The sequence below is a fragment of the Orcinus orca genome, chromosome 14, assembly GCF_937001465.1.
Source record: "Orcinus orca chromosome 14, mOrcOrc1.1, whole genome shotgun sequence".
Taxonomy (NCBI): Eukaryota; Metazoa; Chordata; class Mammalia; order Artiodactyla; family Delphinidae; genus Orcinus; species Orcinus orca.
Window position 1 is genome coordinate 74,305,016 of NC_064572.1, and position 25,359 is coordinate 74,330,374.

The following is a 25,359-nucleotide window of genomic DNA, read 5'->3' on the forward strand; positions in this document are numbered from 1 at the left end:
AGTTTTGATTTGTATTTCTCTAATGATTAATGATGTTGAGCATTCTTTCATGTATTTGTTGGCACTCTGTATATCTTCTTTGGAGAAATGTCTATTTGGGTCTTCTGCCCATTTTTGGATTGGGTTGTTTGTTTTTTTGATATTGAGCTGCATGAGCTGTTTGTAAATTTTGGAGATTAATCCTTTGTCAGTTGCTTCATTTGCAAATGTTTTCTCCCATTCTGAGGGTTGTCTTTTGGTCTTGTTTATGGTTTCCTTTGCTGTGCAAAAGCTTTGAAGTTTCATTAGGTCCCTTTGTTTATTTTTGTTTTTATTTCCATTTCTCTAGGAGGTGGGTCAAAAAACGATCTTGCTGTGATTTATGTCATAGAATGTTCTGCCTATGTTTTCCTCTAAGAGTTTGATAGTGTCTGGCCTTACATTTAGGACTTTAATCCATTTTGAGCTTATTTTTGTGTATGGTGTTAGGGAGTGTTCTAATCTCATAGTTTTACATGTACCTGTCCAGTTTTCCCAGCACCACTTATTGAAGAGGCTGTCCTTTCTCCACTGTACATTCCTGCCTCCTTTGTCGAAGATAAGGTGACCATATGTGCGTGGGTTTATCTCTGGGCTTTCTATCCTGTTCCATTGATCTATATTTCTATTTTTGTGCCAGTACCATACTGTCTTGATTACTGTAGCTTTGTAGTATAGTCTGAAGTCAGGGAGCCTTATTCCTCCAGCTCCGTTTTTCGTTCTCAAGGTTGCTTTGACTATTCGGGGTCTTTTGTATCTCCATACAAATTTTAAGATTTTTTGTTCTAGTTCTGTGAAAAATGCCAGTGGTAGATTGATAGGGATTGCATTGAATCTGTAGATTGCTTTGGGTAGTAGAGTCATTTTCACAATGTTGATTCTTCCAATCCAAGAATATGGTATATCTCTCCATCTATTTGCATCATCTTTAATTTCTTTCATCAGTGTCTTATAATTTTCTGCATAGAGGTCTTTTGTCTCCTTAGGTAGGTTTATTCCTAGATAATTTATTCTTTTTGTTGCAGTGGTAAATGGGAGTGTTTTCTTGATTTCACTCTCAGATATTTCATCATTAGTATATAGGAATGCCAGAGATTTTTGTGCATTAATTTTGTATCCTGCTACTTTACCAAATTCATTGATTAGCTCTAGTAGTTTTCTGGTAGTGTCTTTAGGATTCTCTATGTATAGTATTATGTCATCTGAAAACAGTGACAGCTTTACTTCTTCTTTTCTGATTTGGATTCCTTTTATTTCCTTTTCTTCTCTGATTGCTGTGTCTAAAACTTCCAAAACTATGTTGAATAGTAGTGGTGAGAGTGGGCAACCTTGTCTTGTTCCTGATCTTAGTGGAAATGCTTTCAGTTTTTCACCATTGAGGACGATGTTGGCTGTGGGTTTGTCATATATGGCCTTTATTATGTTGAGGTAAGTTCCCTCTATGCCTACTTTCTGGAGGGCTTTTATCATAAATGGGTGTTGAATTTTGTCGGAAGCTTTCTCTGCATCTATTGAGGTGACCATATGGTTTTTCTCCTTCAGTTTTTTAATGTGGTGTATCACATTGATTTATTTGCATATGTTGAAGAATCCTTGCATTCCTGGAATAAACCCCACTTAATAATGGTGTATGATCCTTTTAATGCGCTGTTGGATTCTGTTTGCTAGTATTTTGTTGAGGATTTTTGCATCTATATTCATCAGTGATATTGGCCTATAGTTTTCTTTCTTTGTGACATCCTTGTCTGGTTTTGGTATCAGGGTGATGGTGGCCTCGTAGAATGAGTTGGGGAGTGTTCCTCCCTCTGCTATATTTTGGAAGAGTTTGAGAAGGATAGGTGATAGCTCTTCTCTAAATGTTTGATAGAATTCGCCTGTGAAGCCATCTGGTCCTGGGCTTTTGTTTGTTGGAAGATGTTTAATCACAGTTTCAATTTCAGTTCTTGTGATTGGTCTGTTCATATTTTCTATTTCTTCCTGATTCAGTCTTGGCAGGTTGTGTATTTCTAAGAATTTGTCCATTTCTTCCAGGTTGTCCATTTTATTGGCATAGAGTTCCTTGTAGTAGTCTCTTAGGATGCTTTGTATTTCTGTGGTGTCTGTTGTAACTTCTCCTTTTTCATTTCTAGTTTTATTGTTTTGAGTCCTCTCCGTCTTTTTCTTGATTAGTCTGGCTAATGGTTTATCAATTTTGTTTATCTTCTCAAAGAACCAGCTTTTAGTTTTATTGATCTTTGCTATTGTTTTCTTTGTTTCTATTTCATTTATTTCTGCTCTGATCTTTATGACTTCTTTCCTTCTGCTAACTTTGGGTTTTGTTTGTTCTTTCTCTAGCTCCTTTAGGTGTAAGGTTAGACTGTTTACTTGAGATTTTTCTTGTTTCTTGAGGTAGGCTTTATAGCTATAAACTTCCCTCTTAGAACTGCTTTTGCTGCATCCCATAGGTTTTCAATTGTCGTGTTTTCATTGTCATTTGTCTCTAGGTATTTTTTGATTTCCTGTTTGATTTCTTCAGTGATCTCTTGGTTGTTTAGTAACGTATTGTTTAGCCTCCATGTGTTTGTGTTTTTTACGTTTTTTTTCCCTGTAATTCATTTCTCATCTCATAGTGTTTGGGTCAGAAAAGATGCTTGATATGATTTCAATTTTCCTAAATTTACTGAGGCTTGATTTGTGACCCAAGATATGATCTATCCTGGAGAATGTTCCATGCGCACTTGAGAAGAAAGTGTAATCTGCTGTTTTTGGATGAAATGTCCTATAAATATTAATTAAATCTGTCTGGTCTATTGTGTCATTTAAAGCTTCTGTTTCCTTATTTATTTTCATTTTGGATGATCTGTCCATTGGTTTAACTGGGGTGTTAAAGTCCCCCACTACTATTGTGTTACTGTCAATTTCCTCTTTTATAGCTGTTAGCAGTTGCCTTATGTATTGAGGTGCTCCTATGTTGGGTGCATAAATATTTACAATTGTTATATCTTCTTCTTGGATTGATCCCTTGATCATTATGTAGTGTCCTTCCTTGTCTCTTGTAACATTCTCTATTTTAAAGTCTATTTTATGTGGTATGAGTATAGCTACTCCAGCTTTCTTTTGATTTCCATTTGCATGGAATATCTTTTTCCATCCCCTCACTTTCAGTCTGTATGTGTCCCTAGGTCTGAAGTGGGTCTCTTGTAAACAGCATATGTATGGTTCTTGTTTTTGTATCCATTCAGCAAGCCTGTGTCTTTTGGTTGGAGCATTTAATCCATTCACGTTTAAGGTAATTATCGATATGTATGTTCCTATGACCATTTTCTTAATTGTTTTGGGTTTGTTTTTGTAGGTCCTTTTTTTCTCTTGTGTTTCCCACTTAGAGAAGTTCCTTTAGCATTTGTTGTAGAGTTGGTTTGGTGGTGCTGAATTCTCTTAGCTTTTGCTTGTCTGTAAAGCTTTTGATTTCTCCATCGAATCTGAATGAGATCCTTGCTGGGTAGAGTAATCTTGGCCGTAGGTTCTTCCCTTTCATCACTGTAAGTATATCATGCCACTCCCTTCTGGCTTGTAGAGTTTCTGCTGAGAAATCAGCTGTTAACCTTATGGGAGTTCCCTTGTATGTTATTTTTCATTTTTCCCTTGCTGCTTTCAGTAATTTTTCTTTGTTTTAATTTTTGCTAATTTGATTACTGTGTGTCTCGGCATGTTTCTCCTTGGGTTTATCCTGCCTGGGACTGTCTGCGCTTCCTGGACTTGGGTGGCTATTTCCTTTCCCATGTTAGGGAAGTTTTCGACTATAACCTCTTCAGATATTTTCTCGGGTCCTTTGTCTCTCTTCTCCTACTGGGACCCCTATAATGCGAATGTTGTTGCATTTAAGATTGTCCCAGAAGTCTCTTAGGTTGTCTTCATTTCTTTTCATTCTTTTTTCTTTATTCTGTTCTACAGCAGTGAATTCCACCATTCTGTCTTCCAGGTCACTTATCCGTTCTTCTGCCTCAGTTATTCTGTTATTGATTCCTTCTAGTGTAGTTTTCATTTCAGTTATTGTATTGTTCATCTCTGTTTGTTTGTTCTTTAATTCTTCTAGGTCTTTGTTAAACATTTCTTGCATCTTCTCAATGTTTGCCTCCATTCTTTTTCCAAGGTCCTGGATCATCTTCACTATCATTATTCTGAATTCTTTTTCTGGAAGGTTGCCTATCTCCACTTCATTTAGTTGTTGTTCTGGGGTTTTATCTTGTTCCTTCATCTGGTACATAGCCCTCTACCTTTTCATCTTGTCTGTCTTTCTGTGAATGTGGTTTTTGTTCCACAGGCTCCAGGATTGTAGTTCTTATTGCTTCTGCTCTCTGCCCTCTGGTGTATGAGGCTACCTAAGAGGCTTGTGTAAGTTTCCTGATGGGAGGGACTGGTGGTGGGTAGAGCTGACTGTTGCTCTGGTGGGCAGAGCTCAGTAAAACTTTAATCCGCTTGTCTGCTGATGGGTGGGGCTGGGTTCCCTACCTGTTGATTGTTTTGCCTGAGGCAGCCCGACACTGGAGCCTACCTGGGCTCTTTGGTGGGGCTAATGACACTCTGGGAGGGCTCTCGCTAAGGAGTACTTCCCAGAACCTCCACTGCCAGCGTCCCCGTCCCCACGGTGAGCCACAGCTCCCCCCACCCCCCACTGCCTCTGCAGGAGACCCTGCAACAGTAGCAAGTAGGTCTGGTTCAGTTTCCCCTGGGGTCACTGCTCCTTCACCTGGGTCCCGATGCACACACTGCTTTGTGTGTGCCCTCCAAGAGTGGAATCTCTGTTTCCCCCCGTCCTGTCGAAGTCCTGCAATCAATTCCCACAAGGCTTCAACGTCTGATTCTCTAGGAATTCCTCCTCCTGTTGCCGGACGCCCAGGTTGGGAAGCCTGACTTGGGGCTCGGAACCTTCACTCCAGTGGGTGGACTTCTGTGTTATAAGTGTTCTCCAGTCTGTGAGTCACCCACCCAGAAGTTATGGGATTTGATTTTACTGTGATTGTGCCCCTCCTACCATCTCATTGTGGCCTCTTCTTTGTCTTTGGATGTGGGGTATCTATTCTGGTGAGTTCCAGTGTCCTCCTGTCGATGATTGTCCAGCAGCTAGTTGTGATTCTGGCGTTCTCCCATGAGGGAGTGAGAGCACGTCCTTCTACTCTGCCATCTTGGTTCCTCCCTCTTCCTCCTTTCACTTTCTTAATCATGTCTTTTGATGTACAGAAGTTTTATATTTTGATGATTCCCAATTTATCTATTTATTTCTTTCATTGCTTATATTTTTTGTGTCTTGTAAGAATCCACTGCCAAATCCAAGGTCACGAAGATTTATTCCTATGTTTTCTTGTAAGATTTTTATAGTTATGGCTCTCACAGTTAGCTCTTAGATCCATTTTTAGTTGATTTTTGCATATGGTATGAAGTAGGGGTCCAACTTCATTCTTTTACATGTGGATCCAGTTATCCCAGAACCATTTATGGAAGAGACTATTATTTCACCATTGAATAGTCTTGGCAACCTTTTGAAAATTATTCATACATGCATGGGTTTATTTCTGGACTTTCAAGTCTATTCCATTGATCTATGTATCTGTCCTTATGCCAGTACCACACTGTTTTGATTGCTATAACTTTTAATAAGTTGTGAAATCAGAAAGTATGAATCCTCCTACTTATTTCTTTTTCAACATTGTTTTGACTGTTCTGAATCCCTTGCAATTCCATATGAATTTTAGGATCAACTTATCCATTTCTGCAAAAACTTCTGTTTCTTTCTCATGTAACTAAATTATATTTTTTGAAGGAACAAATGACAGTTTTATCTTTTCCCTTCTTATTTTTATACTTCCCATTTCCTTTTATTATATTGCTTTTAAGCATTACAGCCATAGTGGGTGTCTTGTCATGCTCGTAGTCTTAAATGGAACTCTTGTAAACTTTCTCCACAAGTTTAATATTTTCCATAGCTTTGGGAAATAAAATATTTATGAAGTTAAGAAACTTTATTCCTTGTTACTAAGAATTATTATATGATTTTATTAAATGCATTTTCTACATTTATGGAAATAATTGTATAGTTTTTTGCCCTTAGTATTCTGATGTGATGAATTACATTAATAGATATTTTTGATGTTGAACCATCTTTTTAATCCTGTGATAAACCTTACCTAATCATGAATTTTTTTAAAAAGTCAAATTGGATTTGATTATCCAAAATTATATTTAATATTTTAAAATTAAATGGCTCTATATTTTCTTGTACTGTTCTCACCAGATTTTGGAATCAAGGTCACACTAACCTCATCAAATGAGCTGGTTTTCATTCTTTTTCTGTTTTTTGGAATAATTTGTCTAACATAGGAATTAATGGTTTTGAATATTTATTAAAACTCCCTTGTAACATTACCTGGGCCCAGGGCTTCTTCCAAGAGGATTTTTTAAACTCTCCTATCAGTTTCTGTGATACATTTCTTAAATCAAGATCTATTTCAAGGGCCCATCTGTAGCTGCCTATGGTATTTTTGCAGATTATATTTTGCAGATTTTGAGTTGAGTAAAAATATAAATAAAGTTACACTGATGAATATTCTTTACAATTTCAGGATATTATAGAGCAGCTACTAAAAATAATGCAAGAGGATTTCACCAGAATAAATCTGGTGATAAATGTAATTCACCATAGTAACAGAATAAAAGATGATGCTTCACTAGATTCAGGAAAACATTGGAAAACATTTAATACCTAATCATGTTAAAATTAGTGAACTTCAAATGGAAATGAATGTCCTCAATATGATAAAATCAGGCCATCTGCAAAAAGCCTACAGCTACACTTAATGCAAAGTATTGAATACTTTCCCTTCAAGAGGGGGAACAAGGCAGGGATCCCCACTCTTACCATGCCTATTAAACATTGTACTGGAAGTACTAGCCATTATAATAAGGCAAGAAAGAGAAATAAAAGATATAGAGGATGAGAAGAAAGAAGAATAACTCTATTTGTCAGTGACATGACATGTACATAGAAAATTCTAAGAAATCTATACAGTTACTTGAACTAATAAGTGAATTTAGAAAGGTTGCAAAATACAAAATCAGTATATAAATATCAACTGTATTTTTATTTTATTTATTTTATTTTTATTTGTTTTATATTTATTATATACTAGTAATAGTCAACTGGAAATGGAATTTTTAAATTCTATTTACTTAGCAACCAAAATAAAATACTTAGAATAAGTTTTTAGAAATATATACAAGCCCACTGTATATCCAGTATAATGGTTAAAATTAAAAAGACTGACAATACCATAGGTTGGCAAGGATGTGGAGCAGTTTGAACTTCAAACTATATACTTCAAACTATAAAAATTGCTGACAAAAATTAATATTGGATTGAAAAACTCAAAACTCAGTTTGCTCTAAATTGATGTATAGATTCAGTGCCGTCCCAATTAAAACGCCATCAGGCTTTTTTGGTAGATATTAACAAATGGGTTCCAAAATTTATGTGGAAATGCAAGCAAAGGATTATTATATCTAAATATTGAAGAAGAACAAAGTTGAAAGATTTACACTACCTGATTTGAAGATTTGCTATAATGCTATGCTATATACTCATGCTGTACTATGTATAATCAAGACAATGTCATACTTTCATAAGGATAGATATATAGATCAGTAAAAAAGAATGCAGCACCTAGAAGTAACCTTACACCTGTGCAGTTACTTGATTTTCTTTCTTTTTTTTTTTTTTTTTACAAGAAGCTCTAAGGTAATAGCTTGGAATTTTGGTGATGTGGGTTTGGGAGAAAAGTGAAAAAAAATGAATTTCAGTCTATGGGTGTCGGTATTCATGGGAGTCATCTTAAGAAATGTGCACTTACTGAAAGAGAACTCCATACTAGGATTTCTTTTCCTTGAGGTATATGTTAATCAATCACCTGGATAAGTGGTAATCAGAATATTGCTTCTAAAATACTGTTTCTATAGAGCATGACTATCAGTTAGTTAACTGAAAACTCCTTTTTTTCCACACACACACACACACACACACACACACACACTGTATTTTATTTTTACAAGAGATAAACTGACACCAAGCATTGTAAATGGATGACCGCAACAAAAGCAACAATGATTGCAATTACCAAACACGAAACACACTCATACCATGTCATAATATTGACATTCAGTCCAGTAATTCTCCACTGTAACGGCTCGTTTACTTTCCAGTGAAAATTGATTGGTATATTTTTTGCTTCTGAGTCCTTGTGGGATTTTTTTCTTCTTTTTATTCAAACAGAAAGTCACAAAAATTATAATCTTCCTCATCAGTTCACTCAGTCCCATGTAATTAATTTTTTTTCATCTTGATCTTTTGTTAGCACTTTTATGAATTCATCAGTTTTCCATTAGAGTTCTGAAAATGCTTATTCATTCAGTTCAGCAGTATAGTTACCAAAAACCTGTACTTGTCAGAGTCTTTTCCATGAATTCCTTGAAGATGAAACCCTTTTATAGGAACATTTTTGCAAAAGCATCAGAGTACACCCAGAACTGTCTGTAAATGACAAAAGACTTAAAAATGACCACGGTTAAAGTTGATAATAATGCAATTGACAAGGAAATTTAGTTATTTCTGAGATATACATTTTAAAGTAATAACTAGAATTATGAATTATAACATTATACCAGAACATATAAGATTTTTAGAAATTTCATGTAATGTCTGAAACATTTATATTAACATATTTCCATACAAATAACCCAAAGAAAGTTTAGTATTAGTTGTTTTTTTGTTTGTTTGTTTTTTTGTACTGCAGGTTCTTATCAGTCATCAGTTGTATACACATCAGTGTATACATGTCACTTGATTTTCTAAAAAGCGTGAAATCGGGAGAAAGGAAAGTCATTTCTGCACATTGTGCTTGAACAACTAAATACCAACATGGGGAAAAAATAAATATGACACCTACTTCACACACCATATACAAACATCAATTCAAGATGCATCACAGACCTAAATGTAAATGCTAAAACTATGAAGCTTTTACAAGAAAACATGAGAATATCCTTGTGACTTGCATGTAGGCAAAGGTTTCTCAAAGACAGGACACAGAAACAATAATCATAAAAGAAAAAAAACTATAAATTCAAATTTATCTAAATGTAAAACTTCTATTAAACTTCACTGTTAAAGTGAAAAGCCACAGGCTGTCAGAAAATAGTCACAAAAATTCACAAAAACGCATCTATGTAGGGGATTAGTATCCATGAAATATAAAGGCTTCTACAACTGAAAAATGAGAAGGCAGACCAATGAAAAATGAGCCAAAGATTTGAATATTTTTCAAAAGAAGATATAAGAATGACCACAAGCACATAGAAAAGTGATCAACATCATGAGCTGAGAAGGAAATGTACGTTCAAACCACAATGAAATACCACTCACTGTATATCCAGTATAATGGTTAAAATTAAAAAGACTGACAATACCATAGGTTGGCAAGGATGTGGAGCAGTTTGAACTCTCATACATCATTGGTGGGAATAGAAAATGATAGAGCACTGGAGAAAACCTTTTGGGAGTTTTTTAATCAAACTAATCATATACTTTCCCTATAACATAGCAGTTAGAGTCCTCTGTGTATACCCAAGAGAAGTGAAAGCATGTCCACAAAAAGGCTTATACAAGAATATTAATAGCAACTCTATTTGAAGGCCCCCAAACTGGAAATAGCCCAGCTGTCTGTGAGTAAGAAAATATATAAATGAACTGTGATGTATTCCTTATATGGAATACTGCTCAGCAATAAAAAGGAACATGAATAAATCTCAAACATGTTAAATGAAAGCAGCCTCACACAAAAGAGTTCATTACTGTATGACTCCATGTATCTGAGATCCTAGAAGAGTTACAACTAATCTGTGATGGAAATAAAAAATTAACACTGTTTGCCACTGGGTTCAAGAATGACTGGAAGGAGGTATGAGGGAACTTTCTGGAGTGAAGGTAACGTTCTGTATATAAGTTGGGGCCACACAGGTTTATGCATCTTTGAGAATTTATCAGGTGATACACTTAAGATTTGTGCATTTCGTTGTAAGTTTTGCCTCAAAAAAGGAAAAAGGAGATCTGAACAAATATGGAACTCTAGTTAATGACAAGCCTACTGAAATATTTAGGGACAGTGTACTAATGTTTATGATTTACTTTGAAATGCATCGGAAAATGTAAATGAATTGAAGGATTGATAGCTGGATGAGATATGTGGTAAAGCAAGTCAGTGAACTGTTGATATATGGATGTTTGGTGCAGTATTCTTTCAGCTTTCTCTGTGTTTGAAAATTTTCATGATAAAATGTTGAAAGTGTCTCAGGAGATGAAACCAGAGCATCTTTTTTCAGTAGAATGCATTGATTTTTTGGTTTATGAAGCAGAGGCTATATAACATAGTAGAGCTAGAACTGGTTCAAATCCAAGATCCTTGACTTACTAGCTGTAAAATCTTGGGCTCTTACTGAATGATCTGTGCCTCAGTTTCCTCTAAAGTAATCAAAATCACAGTCATAGGGTTATTAAGATGAGTGGATGGATGGATGGATGGTTGATACTTGGATTAGTTCTTACCACATATTAAGCTCCATATGTGTCAGTTACTAGCCAAGCATAATTGAAATACATACACTTAATTTAAGAAGCAAGTGTTTTCCTTGATTCTGCTTTAAATTTTCAAATTTCACCTTTTAAAATATTTTATAGTTGAGATGAGATCAACAGCAGTTCTGGTAGAGGCATGATGAGGGAGGGGAGTAAGAGGAAAGTGGGGGAATGGACGGATGGAGAAATGAAAAGGACTGAGTTTTATGCATTTCAATAACCAGGTCACCATGTACTTGATTAGCCTTTTTCTTTAAGCTTTTTTTTTTTAAGTGTGTTGCACATGGTTTTTTTTTACACACTAAAAACCACTCAGTTTTATTAATTAACATATAATAAGTTCACACATACTGTAAATAAAGTACATGTTTTCTGTATGTTCTACGGGAAATAGATGCATTGCATAAAACCTGTATTAATGTCTATAGATTGACCTAGAAGCTGAGATGGTGAGCACTGCAGCTGGCATTGGAATTCAAGGTACAGATAAAGAAGGTGGAGCTAAAGGAGAAGAACAGCCCATTAGCTCTCCTTGGGATATAGTTTTTGGAAGGTCAGGTATGTAAACTTTTGATATTAAATATAAGTAAATTTTGCTAAGTAAAAGTTTTAAGATATTATGGGAACATTCATTTTTGACTAATTCTTTTACTAGTTATTTTATGCTTTTATACCAATGACTTGGGATTTGTTAATTGCATAAAAACAAAGCCAACGGTAATATATAGAAGATAGAGTAAATATATCATTATATATTACGTGTAACATTACATACATATTATATTTTATACACAAGATAGGGTATGTATTTCTCTAATGTTAAAGAATTTCATCTTAGTTGCAGCTTCCAATTAAGATAGTTCTGAATATTCTGAAGTTGGACAGACTATAGTTTCAGAATTTCAAAAGATTATTCACACACTATACTGTTCAACAATGTCCTTTTTATTTACTGTCGTGTAAAAAATCAAGAAATGAGAGGGTTTTTTAGATTATCAATAAAATTTTTATTTAATTATTATAGCTTCTTTTGAGTAGTTAAAAAAACTATATACAATGGAATATTACTCAGCCATAAAAAAGAATGAAATCTTGCCGTTTGTGACAACATGAATGGACCTAGAGGGTGAGAAAGACAAATACTGTATAATTTCACTTATATGTGGAATCTAAAAACAAATGAGCAAACATAACAAAACAGAAAGAGAGTCATAGATACAACAAACAAGGAAGGGGATGGTGGGGATGAGTGAAATAGGTGAGGAAAATTGAGGCACAAATTTCCAGCTACAAAAGAAATGAGTCACAGGAATGCAGTGTGCAACATGAGGAATATAGTCAATAATAATATAATACCTTTGGTAACTAGACTTACGGTGATCATTCTGCAATGTATAGAAATATCAAATCACTACGTTGTGTACCAGGAGCTATCATAGAGTTGTAGTCGATTATACTTCAAAAAACAAACAAACGTATAGAGAAAGAGATCAGATTTGTGGTCACCAGAGGCAGGGGTGGGGGATTTGGATGAAGGTGGTCAAAAAGTACAAAATTCCAGTTATAAGATACATAAGAAGTAGGGCTATAATGTACAACATGATTAATATAACTAACAGTGCTGTATGTGTGTATGAAAGTTGTTAAGATGAGTAAATCCTAAGAGTTCTCATCATAAGGAAAAAAATTTTTTCTCTTCTTTTTTAATCTATATGAGGTGATGGATATTCACTAAACTTAATGTAATTATTTCATGATGTATATAAGTCAAATCATTATGTTGTACATCTTAAACTTATACAGTGCTATATATGTCAATTATATAAATAAAACTGGAAGAAAAAGTTAAGATTAAAAAATAAAACTTAATTTAAAAAGTAAAAACTTTATCCTACTGAATTACTTAGAAAATTGAAAATGAGATTTGCCTTATTTTTACAATCTTTGTTACCTATATATTACTTGACTAAAAGATAATCCAGGAGCGCTAGTACTCTCATTTTTCACTGGCCCTCAGCGTTGCTGACATGGTTATCCTACATGTTTAAAAACAGAGTAATGAAGAAAGAAATTTAGTAGAATGTATTGAAAATGGAACTTGGAGCTAAATGGTTTGTATGATTTTAATATATTTATAGAGTGACTTAAGCACCATCTTAGTTGGATGATTTTACATTTGAGATAATTTTTTTATGATGCCAATTTGGTTATAATTCAAAGACCTTAATTTTTTCATTGTGATTAACTTTTTTTAAAGCTTTTAATATTTATAAAGTAACTGAATGAACTTCTGGTACTACCTGCACTTAATATATGTAACTTAGGTATTTTGTGTAAGTCATTTTTGAAAAGTCCATTTTGGGAATTTGGTGCCCTAATAATGACGAGTTGTTTTAGTGGCTCAGAGTGGGGAGGGGTTGAGAAGGTAGAGGGAGCAGTGTGTCTCAAGAGCAGTCAATAAGGGGATATATTATATGTAGAGATTTTAAAAACAATAAGAAAACCAACTACACCTCGATCTTCTTTTTATCACCGTGCACCAGCAATTCTAAATAATTTCAGGGTTGAAAATACTCATCCCCATCAGGACTTAACCGGACTTGCCTCTCTGCTTTTGGTACACACCTGAGCTATTTGAACATAATCTTATAGATGGAAAAACAGTCTGAAATATATCTGTTAGTAAAATAGTCAAAGTGGATGAGAACTGTTATTTTGGTATGTTATTACCTTCCCTCAAGGGAAAAAAAAATTCTCTTAATATGTAAGGCCCCAGTGATTTATAGTTAATAGTCCATATAGCAATTCAGTTATTGATATTTATATTTTACATCTTACAGCCTGTATTTACTGTCTATCAGTAATTGCCACAGTAAAGCTTCATAAGAAATCATCCCCAAACTCATGTAAACCTGAACCTTTATTTCTCACTTACATACAGGGTTGGGGTTCAGTTGATCAAGGCTGAGCTTGGGCTTGGTTCCAGACTGTTTTTTGGGTCCAGATCTCCATTTGTTTCTACTTTTTCTTGAGCCAGTAGCTGACTGAGGTATATTCTTTTGGCAAAAGGCAGGAGCACAGGAGAGTAAGCCCAGTTACACACATTTAAAGCCTTTGCTCATGTCGTATCTGCTTACCTACTGTCATTAAAGCAAGTCACGTAACTAAGCTCAAAGTTATGGGGCAGGGATATGCACTTTGCCTACAGTGAGGCAATGGCAAGGGTGTGGTTGTATTATTACCACAGAGGAATAAAGACTTGAGACCAGTAATTCAGTCTGTTACATATTTCAGAATATACATTGCTTAAAAACAGGGTGTACTTTACTGGATGCTTTACTAAGTTGGATTTATTTAATAACGTACTTACATATTTTTATAGGCTAAAAATTTTTCAGTCATACTTTATGGCATGGAATTTCTGGTTGTTTATCTCATATTGAGAGTGTACCCAAATTGCTTTCCAAGAAAAATATTGGCTCTGTTGACAAGTACTCCCTCAGCTTCCAACTGGAGTGATGTGCTGAGGCTTGTGTCTTTATTAAGCTCAGCTTTTAGAAAAGGAAGTGAATCCTACCTTAGCTCAATAGATCATTAAAAGCATATGGTTCCACATTTAACTTACAGTTTAAATTAGCTTCACTCCAGGTACTTGGCAAGAGGAGTAATCTTGAATGCACTTAAATAAGCTCAACACCTTTCAAAATGCTAAGAGAAAATGGTTTTCAAGTACTGTATGAAGGACCTATAATCACAATGACTACAAGAGTTTTTAACCTTGAGTTATATACTCAAGGCATTCATGGTTAGATTTTGCGAAGTACTTAAATTTCCCAGAAATTCTATTTAAGGTTTGGGGGAGTTGGTCAGATTCTCATCAGTTTCGAAGTGGTGTGTTACCCCAGAACATTTTAAGAGCCACTGCTTTAAATCACTCTGAAGTCTAATCCTGGATTAATGCATTATTGTCAGAGTATGGGGAAATTGGATCATAGAATAATTGCTCTCCTTACAATTGTTTTTACTTAACTGTATTTTGACATCATGTCATTCATTTAAAAATATATTAACACATCAACATATCTTACATTCATTTATATATGTATATGTTTCATGTTATATATTTCATCAAAACACAGTCCTGTGGGACTTCTGAACTGTTTTTACTATAAGGGTTTGCTGCTAATTTCAGTTATTATGTTATAAATAACCTGTCTGATTATCTACTAGAGAATTTTTCTGTGTTATAGATAATTATGTTTTTTTCTAAGTATCAAGTTTGTTTTTAAGCTCCTGGATAATTTGAATATCATAACTGATTGTGTTTGCTTTGTTATATTGATTCCTAGGAAACTTAGAGACAGATTTGTCTCTAGCAAAGTGTAACGGAAACATGACATTCATTTTTTTTTTTAACATCTTTATTGGGGTATAATTGCTTTACAATGGTGTGTTAGTTTCTGCTTTACAACAAAGTGAATCAGTTATACATATACATATGTTCCCATATCTCTTCCCTCTTGCGTCTCCCTCCCTCCCACCCTCCCTATCCCACCCCTCCAGGCGGTCACAAAGCACCGAGCTGATCTCCCTGTGCTATGCGGCTGCTTCCCACTAGCTATCTATTTTACGTTTGGTAGTGTATATATGTCCATGCCTCTCCCTCGCTTTGTCACAGCTCACCCTTCCCCCTCCCCATATCCTCAAGTCTGTTCTCCAGTAGGTCTGTGTCTTTATTCCTGTCTTACCCCTAGGTTCTTCATGACATTTTTTTCTTAGATTCCATACATATGTGTTAGCATACGGTATTTGTCTTTCTCTGACTTACTTCACTCTGTATGACAGACTCTAGGTCTATCCACCTCATTACAAATAGCTCAATTTCGTTTCTTTTTATGGCTGAGTAATATTCCATTGTATATATGTGCCACATCTTCTTTATCCATTCATCCGATGATGGGCACTTAGGCTGTTTCCATCTCTGGGCTGACATTCATATTTTAATATTACTTGGCTGCATCTTTCTTTTCTACTCTATTTACCTATTGCTTCAATTTTCTTATTTTAAATTTATTTATCTTACTAGGGTTTATTTCCTTGTAAACTACCTGAATACTTTGTGAAATAAAAGTAGAAGTAAATAATCCAGTAGAATAATTTATTTTTATTTATTTATTTTTTGCTGTACTCAGGCCTCTCACTGCTGTGGCCTCTCCCGCTATGGAGCACAGACTCCAGACGCACAGGCTCAGCGGCTATGGCTCACGGGCCCAGCCGCTCCGTGGCATGTGGGATCTTCCCGGACCGGGGCACGAACCCGTGTCCCCTGCATTGGCAGGCGGACTGTCAACCACTGTGCCACCAGGGAAGCCCCAGTAGAATAATTTACTGAACTGATTGGGTATGATAATTGATCCATATGGAAGAAAAAATCTGTTAATCATAAAACTAAAAATGCTTTAAGGACTATAAGTGTACATTTATAGAATGTACTTTTTTTTTTTTTTTTTTTTTTTTTTTGGCGGTATGCGGGCCTCTCACTGTTGTGGCCTCTCCCGTTGCGGAGTACAGGCTCCAGACGCGCAGGCTCAGCGGCCACGGCTCACGGGCCCAGCCGCTCCGCGGCATGTGGGATCTACCTGGACGGGGGCACGAACCCCTGTCCCCTGCATCAGCAGGCGGACTCTCAACCACTGCGCCACCAGGGAAGCCCTATAGAATGTACATTTTTAACTAGTCTTTTGATGTTTAAGTGTGTCTTTTCTGACAGTCTTATACCAATCACAATCTTTTGTTTTGGTTTCCTTAAACTGTGATGAGTTTTTAAAACACCTGCAAAGAAAACAGGGCTGAAAATTTTAAAACCTATTCTTTTCAATTGTCTTTCCACATCTTATTCACTAACAATTTGACTTTGCTACTTGCCTTTATTGTCTTTCCAAAGTATTAACTTTGTTTTCAGAGGAAAAACTTCCTTCCAATTCATTCATATTGAATTGGTTTGAATATATTTAAATTATGTAATTGTACAACTGGTTTAAGCAGATGTGGGATTAAATGCAACTTGAAGGGGACTGTGGTTAAGAAAAATTGTTCTTGTAAGCACTTAAATTCTTTAATACTTTAAGAATTATATAGAATATTTCTGAAATTCTACCATAGTTAGGAATATGAGAAAGGATGGAATTATCAGAAGGAAAACATGACAAATAGATAAGGTATTGTGGTATCTTCACATATTAAGCTGTTCTGCAGTGCAAACAATGGACCACAGTTACACCTGACAACATGGAGAAGTATCAGGAAATCTGTTGAGTGGAGAAAGCACCTTTTATAGAATGTTCAATAGCAAGCAAGATTAACTATACATTGAGAGATCCATTCAGACATGGTAAAATTTTAAAATCAAAGAAGATAATGAAAAACACATTTTTAGACTGGTAGTTCCTTCTGGGAAGAGGAGGAGGATATGCTAACAGAGGGGTGCAGGAAGTTTTCAAATAATCTTCCCTTTTCTTGAGCTGGTGTTGTGCACATGGATGTTTAGTTATTATTTAAACTTTATGTAGAACAGTTATCCATTCATATGCATATTTAAGTAAAAATTAAACCTTAAAAGGAAAGAAAATAGATCAGATAAAGAGAGTGAAAAATAACGAAGACAATATACAGTTGAATATATACCCCACCAAAAGACTCAGATAATGAACAGCATACTTCAAAAAGAGATTAGGGAAAGGGACTTGAAATACCTCTGATTATTTTAAATATATATGTAATATGTAAATGTGTGTGTGTTTGTATTTTAAATAGTACCTGAATATTTAACCTAATTATGCCATTACAGTGATAAAAGCATGGAAATAATTCACATAAATTGATTTTTACAAAAAATCACTTTATAAAAGTTATTTTCATCTTTGTCCATTTTTGATTATCACTCTAAATATGGTTAAAACTTTATAATGCACTAAAAATAATTAAAAAGAACTCCAATAAATTCATTTTTTCACCAGAAACATTGCCATGTTTCTAAAATGCATACCAAGTCTGTGCTGTCTCCACTCATGCCCGACAATAACCCGAGAATTTCTTTTATCGTAAAGGTCAGAACCCCTGCTAGTCTCTAAGTACTTCAGACTTCACCTGATTTTAAATCATTTACAGAAAGGATAGTGTGCCCAAATGCCATTAACCTTCCTTGGCCCTTTAATCAGCATTTCCCTAGATAGAAATTTAGTTGTACTTATTTGACCTTTAATGATTGAAATCCAACTATTTAGTATGCTAGTCTGGTAATCTACAGCTTAGATAATATGTTTCTCTGACTTCCATTAATATGCTCTAAATAAAATACATTTATCTTATCAGATGATACAACATTTTTTTGAGAAATAAATTTTATATAATGTGACTAGTGTGTTTTTATTTTAACAAAATAAAAACAGTAGTAGTATTTTTATATCTGAATAACTATTATCACACTGACTTGGTGTTTATAAGGGTTTTTTTCAGTTCGAATGATGAGGTAATAATTTACAGAAAGTAACATTTACCCTTAATAGGTGTAAGTTCTATTATGAAGAATCTTTATAACCATTGCTACAATCAAGATACAGAATATTTCCATCACCCCAAAAAGTTCTCTTATGACTCTGTTCAGTCTCCCTCCCTCGCCCTCTACCACCCACTCTACCCACTCCACCCACTGGCAACAATGATTTCTTGTTCCTCAGTATAGTTTTGTATGTCTGGTTTCTTTCCGTTACCATAATCAGCGATTCATCCATGTTCTTGCATGTGTCAGTAGTTCTTTTTTATTGCTGAGTAGTATTCCATTGTACAGCTGTACCACAATTTGTTTATTAACTCACCAGTTGGTAAGCATTTCAGCTGTCTCTGGTTTATGGCAATTATGATTAAAGCCTCTATAAACGTTTGTGTACAGGCTTTTATGTGGACATATATTTTCTCTTGGGCAAATGCTTAGGAATGAAATTGCTAGATCATATGATAAATGTATGTGTAATTTTATAAGAAACTGCCAGACTGTTTCCCAACGTTGCTGATTTCTTAAAAATCCCGTGTCTGGCTGGAATAATTTTGCTTTTGCATGTAGAACTAACTTTAACATTTCTTGCAGCACATGTCTGCTAACAGTGATTTCTCTTAGCCCTTTCTTTGGAGGGGGAGGGTCTGAAAAAGTAATTAGCATTCATTTTTGAAAGCTATTTTTACTCCATAAATAAGTCTGGATTGGCTTTTTTTTTTTTTTTTGATATTTTAAAGATGTCATTCCACTGTGTTATAGCTTACATAGTATAAACAAGAAGTCTGATTTAATTCTTTTCCTAGTTCCTTAGTATAAAAAATGTGTTTTTTCCTCTGGCTGCCTTCAAGATTTTCTCTTTGGTTTTCAGCAGTTTGATTGATATGTCGAGGAGTTACCTGCTTAGGATTCTTGATGTCCTTCGTTATTTGGAAAAATTCTCAACCATTATCTTCTCAAATAGTTTTTCTGCTCCTTTCTCTTCTTTCTGGGATTTCAGTTACTCGTGTGTTAGATTCTAATATTATATTCAACAACTTTTACGTATTATGGTTTTGGGTTTTTTAATGTTCACCCTTTATTCTCTTTGTGTTTCAGTGTGCATAGTTTCTGTTGATTTATCTTTAGGGTCATCCATTGTTTCCTCAGCTGTGTCTAGGCAACAGATGAGCTTGTTGAAGGAATTTTTCATTTCTGATACTATTCTTTTTCTAACAGTGTTTCCATTTTAATATGTCTTAGAGATTTCATCTGTCTTCTCAAAGTCCCCATCTATTTAGGTATGTTTGCCATCTTTTTCTCTAGATTCTTTACCATAGTAAGCGTAGTGATTTCAAAGTCTGTGTCATAGATCTAAATTTCAGGTCAGCTCTGAGTCTGTTTCTGTTGATCGCTTTGTCTCTTGAAAATGTTTTCTTGTTTGTTTTTTTATTTTGTTTTGCTTACATTTAAGTGCGTCTTCTCATTTTTTGTTAAATTCCAGTCATGCGTGGAACTATAGAGGCTGAGATCAATAGTATTTGTCATTATTATGGGAGGTCGAGTCAGTTTAGTCAGAAGCTGGCCTGGATCTGGATTTTATTATTGCTGTGAGTTCTGTCAAATCACCATAGCTTTCACAGTCCTCTAGCAGTGTGCTGTTGCCTAAGCCTGGGGGGCTAGATGCTAGAGACTTTTTCTTAGTGTTAGTACTCCACCGTCAGCTTTCAGTCAGCCAGCACAGATCCCCAAGGGATAGACTGCTGCTGTCTTTCTGTACTAGATTGCATTGGGGCTGAGGGAGAGTTCTCTGTTGTTCTGGTGAGCCTCAGTCTTAGGGAGGCACTGTGTGCCTGGGCCTCCATGAAACAAGGTGGAGAGCTTAGAGCTTTTTCAGTGATTCTGTTCCTTCTCTCTCTGGCAGCTTAACTCTGTCTTATATTTGTGAGTGGTTTTGAAGCATTTCCTGCTTCTCTCCCAGCAGTGGGAAATCTCTACTTGTTGTCTGGGGTCTTTGGCCAAAGACATTTCCTTGCCCCTCCGCCAGAGGTAGAGAGTTTTTTTTTTTCCTCTCCTCCTCCTCCAGTTATAATTAGTCTTTTCCTGTGCCCTGGCAGTGACAGACTTTGTTGCTTTTTCCTAGTGGATTAAGGCTTTGCTTTACAGGGGAGATTTAGAAGCTGCACAGAAAAAACCATTTACACTAATGGATGATTTCACAGATGCCATTAAGAGGGTTCTAGTCAGTGGGATCTATTTTGATCATAGTTGCTTAAAATAACACAGAATTTGTAAAAGCTGGACTGCAGGTAATTTTTATATTCATATTTCATTTGCTGATTTTGTTCCTGTTTTCTGAAACTATTTCACTAATCCTTCTTGATAATTGATAATTATGAGGCATTTTGCCTTTAAAAATACTTAACTCCCAAAACCTTTTTAGCTATTGGCATTGTCCTTTTTTTAATATTAATTTGTGACTGCTGTAAGTCAGTGATTCTAAGGACACTCTTTTTTTTATATATATATAAATTTATTTAATTTATTTATTTTTGGGTCCTCGTTGCTGCACGCAGGCTTTCTCTAGTTGTGTCGAGTGGGGGTTACTCATTGTTGTGGTACAGGGTCTTCTCATTGTGGTGGCTTCTCTTGTTACAGAGAACGGGCTCTAGGCACATGGGCTTCAGTAGTTGTGGCTCACGGGCTTAGTTGCTCCACAGCATGTGGGATCTTCCTGAACCTGGGATCGAACCCGTGTCCCCTGCATTGGCAGGCGGATTCTTAACCACTGCGCCACCAGGGAAGTCCCAAGTGTACTCTTAATTTAAGGTTGAAATGTTCATGATTGCCACATTCTTGTTAGAAGGAACTAATACCCATACTTGGTGATACAACTATATACTTTTTTTTTTTAATAAATTTATTCATTTTTATTTTTTGCTGTGTTGGGTCTTCGTTTCTGTGCGAGGGCTTTCTCTAGTTGTGGCGAGCAGGGGCCACTCTTCATCACGTTGCGCGGGCCTCTCACTGTCGCGGCCTCTCTTGTTGTGGAGCACAGGCTCCAGACGCGCAGGCTTAGTAGTTGTGGCTCACGGGCCCAGTTGCTCCACAGCATGTGGGATCTTCCCAGACCAGGGCTTGAACCCGTGTCCCCTGCATTGGCAGGCAGATTCTCAACCACTGCACCACCAGGGAACCCCTACTCTTTTTTTTTTTTTTTGCGGTACTCGGGTCTCTCACTGTTGTGGCCTCTCCCGTTGCGGAGCGGAGCACAGGCTCCGGAGGCGCAGGCTCAGCGGCCATGGCTCACAGGCCCAGCCGCTCCACAGAATGTGGGATCTTCCTAGACCGGGGCACAAACCCGTGTCCCCTGCATCAGCAGGCAGATTCTCAACCACTGCGTCACCAGGGAAGCCCCCCTTTTTTTTTTAAAGCTGAGGGGAAAGTCAAGAGACTTCTTCCCAACAGGATGGAAATTTTATTTTTTATTTTATTTTACTTATTTATTTTTGGTTGTGTTGGGTCTTCATTGCTGTGCACAGGCTTTCTCTAGTTGCGGCAAGCAAGGGCTATTCTTTGTTGTGGTGTGCGGGCTTCTCATTGTGGTGGCTTCTCTTGTTGCAGAGCACAGGCTGTAGGCGCACAGGCTTCCGTAGTTGTGGCACGCGGGCTCTAGAGTGCAGGCTCAGTAGTTGTGGTGCACAGGCTTAGCTGTTCCATGGCATGTGGGATCTTCCAGGACTAGGGATTGAACCCATGTCCCCTGCATTGGCAGGAGGATTCTTAACCACTGCACCACCAGAGAAGTCCCACAACTATATACTTTAGATTTAAAAATCCAGGATGAACAGTGTAAACATGATTATTAGTTTGATAGACATTATAAATGCCAGACTACACCCCCCCCCCATTTTTTTTAACTCCCATTTTATTTACAAGAACAAACTCTTCAGCCCTCACTGAAATGGTTAGGCAGGGTAAAAACTTCTTGAGTGGCAGTTTAGTAAGGAAGTGATGAGCCTGGACTCTGGGGCCAGACCACTTGGGTTCTAACTAGTTTCACATCTTAGTAGTTGTGTGACTTTGGACAAGTTACTCAGCCTCTTGATGCTTCAGTTTCCTCATCTCAGTGGGAGATACTAATAGTATCTACCTCAAATGTCTATTGTGAGAATTGTGAGAATTAATATATGGGAAGCACCCAGAACAGTGCCTGGCACATAGAAAGTACTATATAAGTGTCCGTTGTTATTGTTGTTTGCTATAAGATTCTCATTATAAAAATCTCAAGATGTTGATAAGCTGAACCAAACCAAAAATGGAAAGGCAAGGGACTGGAAAAAATACTCGAAAGAGATTATTTGGCCACAGGCTCTTCCAGAGGCTACAAGAAGAGAAGGGCAGAAGGAGTGACCTAGCCACAAATACTGGAGTATAAAGCCTTGGTCACCTTTGATCATATCTCAATTTCTGATCACACATTAAAATGCACTTGGGTAATTGAATCCAAAGCTAAGTCCATGGAGCAGGGGTGGAAGGGAGGGAAAAGAGAACGGGCCAAGCAGAGTGTTGGCCAGAAGAGCACAGGCTCACTCCTGTAGTTCCTTCATTCTGATCAGAACACTAATAATCTGGAATTGGACTCACTAATGGATTATTATTCCAGGTTTAGCTGTGTGAATACCAACAAATTATTTAACCCCTTTGACTTTCAATTTCTTTATAAAATGGAGATGATAATAATTAGACTTGCTAATGTTGTTAAAGGAAATAATCCATACAAAGTGCTTATTATTAGCTCAGTGCCTTAAACAGGAAATGTTCCGAATGGTTTTCCTTTTCACCACCATGCCCCCCGTCGTCATTATGATCCTCATCAACTGGTATGTAGAATCATAAACTCCTGAGTCCCGACCTGACACAGCCTCTGCTTCTACACTATTTCTCATACCTCCAGCTTCTAAAGGGAATAAGTACACAGAGACTAAGACCAAACAGATGCTCACACTAATATTACGATGAAGCTTTGGCCTCATAGGTAGACCCTAGTTGAACTAGCCTGGCCTGTTTGGAGAAGTAGATGATGGAGACCTGATTTGGTCTTTCACTCCTGTATATACCAACACAGCTCTTCTTTGGCAAAGTAGAGAGGCTTTAAACCCATGTCATCTTCTAATGATTATAGTTTTATTTCCAATCTTTATGCTTTTTGCTTCTTTTTCTTGTATGAATTAGGACCTTCATATGATACTAAATAAGTGTTGATAGCAGATCTCCTTGTCTCATTTCTGTTCTCAGGGGGAATGTCTTAGTTCGGGCTGCCATAACAAAATGCCACAGACTGGGTGGCTTAAACAACAGAATTTTATTTTCTCACAGTTCTGGAGGCTAGAAGTCCAAGGTCAAGGTGCCAGCATGATTGGTTTCTGGTGAGAGCTCTCTTCTGGCTTACAGACGGTCACCTTCAACCTTTGTCTTCACATGGCAGGGGCAAAATAAAAGAATATAATAATGAAAAGTTTTTGATCTAGTTCTAAAGTGATTAAGCAGAGACTGAGTCCCCAGAATACATGGATGCACTGTCACTTTTAATTTATGTTTATTAAAAATATTTGACTATGAAAAATTAAATGGAAGTAAACTACTTTCCTTTAGATTTCATATGATAGCAATTAACACAGCGAAAGAGGCAGCACGTTAAATAGATTTTCTTGTTGGACTTCCTGGGTTCAGATTCCAGTTCCTTCATTTACTAGCTCTGTGATTCTGGTAAGTTAGCTAACCTGTCTAAGCCTCAGTTTCATTTGTAAAGGGCCTGTAAGAAGGGCCTTTTGAGAAGATTCAAGTGATAATCTCTGTAAAGTGCTTGGCACATAGCAACCACAGTTTATTGACCATCAACATTATTTTTGTTAAATTAAACAAAATTTAAATCAAATAAACAAAATTTAATTTTGTTAAATTAAAAGACACTTGAAAGTAATTCAAGTTAAGAAAGAAAAATTCCTTCTGGACACAACTACTTGAAGTTAAAGAAAGTACAAATAAAATAGCCTTTCTGATATATTTATTTTAGCATATGTCTGACCAAATTATTTTAGTGAAAATGTCTCAACTACATGTAAAAGTAGCTTCAGAATACAGCTTAATTAAATATTTTAAAAATAGAATTAATTTGAGAAACAGAGCCTTGTCACATTGTAATAAGTTGTAATATCAGTCTAAAAAACAAAATTATTTATTAATTTTAGAAAACAGCTATATTGTAATATAGTGTACTCTTAGGTTTATTACATGTCAACCATATCTTTTTGAAAAAGGTTCACAATTAAACAGTAGATTTTTAAAGAGCAGCAGTGATGTGAGTCTAAGTCTTAAAAGCTAATACTGGGGTAGAAATATACATTTCTTAAACTATTAAAAGATACAGTCCTTTCATGAGAAATTGTTCAAAGAACTATTCCTATATTCCTAAAGCATGTAATTTAGGTACTTGAGTGCCAGAGTTTCTTTGGAGAGTGTGTGTCAACCCATTTCTTCTGTCACATAAAATAAGAAATCAGATGTTTAAAAGCATTGTGCCCAGAGATGCAGAGGGACATTTTGCTATTAAGAATACTTCGGATTTCTGTGAATGTAAATTTATAAGTCTAAAGAAGTAAACTTTTCATGAGGAAAATGGAAAAATTTCCAAAATGACTTAAAACATTGCAAATATTTTTACTTTCTTCTATCAGATGATTTATAAACATACTACTGTCTTCCCTTAATTTAAATTTCTGAAAGATTGGGAATGTTTGTATTAACCAGATATATCTATAGTAATTACTGTTTATTTTCATAAAGGTTCAGAGGTCCAAAGAGATGACATTCTGTGGATAGCCATGGCAGGGACTCATCAGATATGGGCATTCCTGTTGGACTGTGGCAGATTACCAAAGAAAAAGTAAGTGGTAACTTCGGTTACTCTTTGGGTAAACGTGGCGTTCACAGAACTCCTTTTCCCGAAGTCTTCATCCTCGTAGCTCTCACTGTACTGGTCAGGATGTGCTGGGCTGTGCTACCATAACCAGCAGCCCAGGTCCCAGGTGGCTTAGGACGAGGTCTGTTTGCTGGGGGAGCACTACTCTGCCCCCCAGGCTGATGCAGCAGCCAC

General features: G+C 36.1%; 1 protein-coding gene across 1 annotated transcript in view; it reads left to right on the top strand.

The window, feature by feature from the left end:
* NHLRC2 (NHL repeat containing 2) overlaps window positions 1–25,359 on the top strand; it is a 64,005-nt gene that overhangs the window by 22,849 nt on the left and 15,797 nt on the right. The window contains exons 5-6 of the mRNA XM_004265819.4: window positions 11,104–11,233; window positions 25,050–25,149. Of these exons, the coding sequence (XP_004265867.1) occupies window positions 11,104–11,233; window positions 25,050–25,149 (230 nt within the window). The remainder of the gene's footprint in view (window positions 1–11,103; window positions 11,234–25,049; window positions 25,150–25,359) is intronic.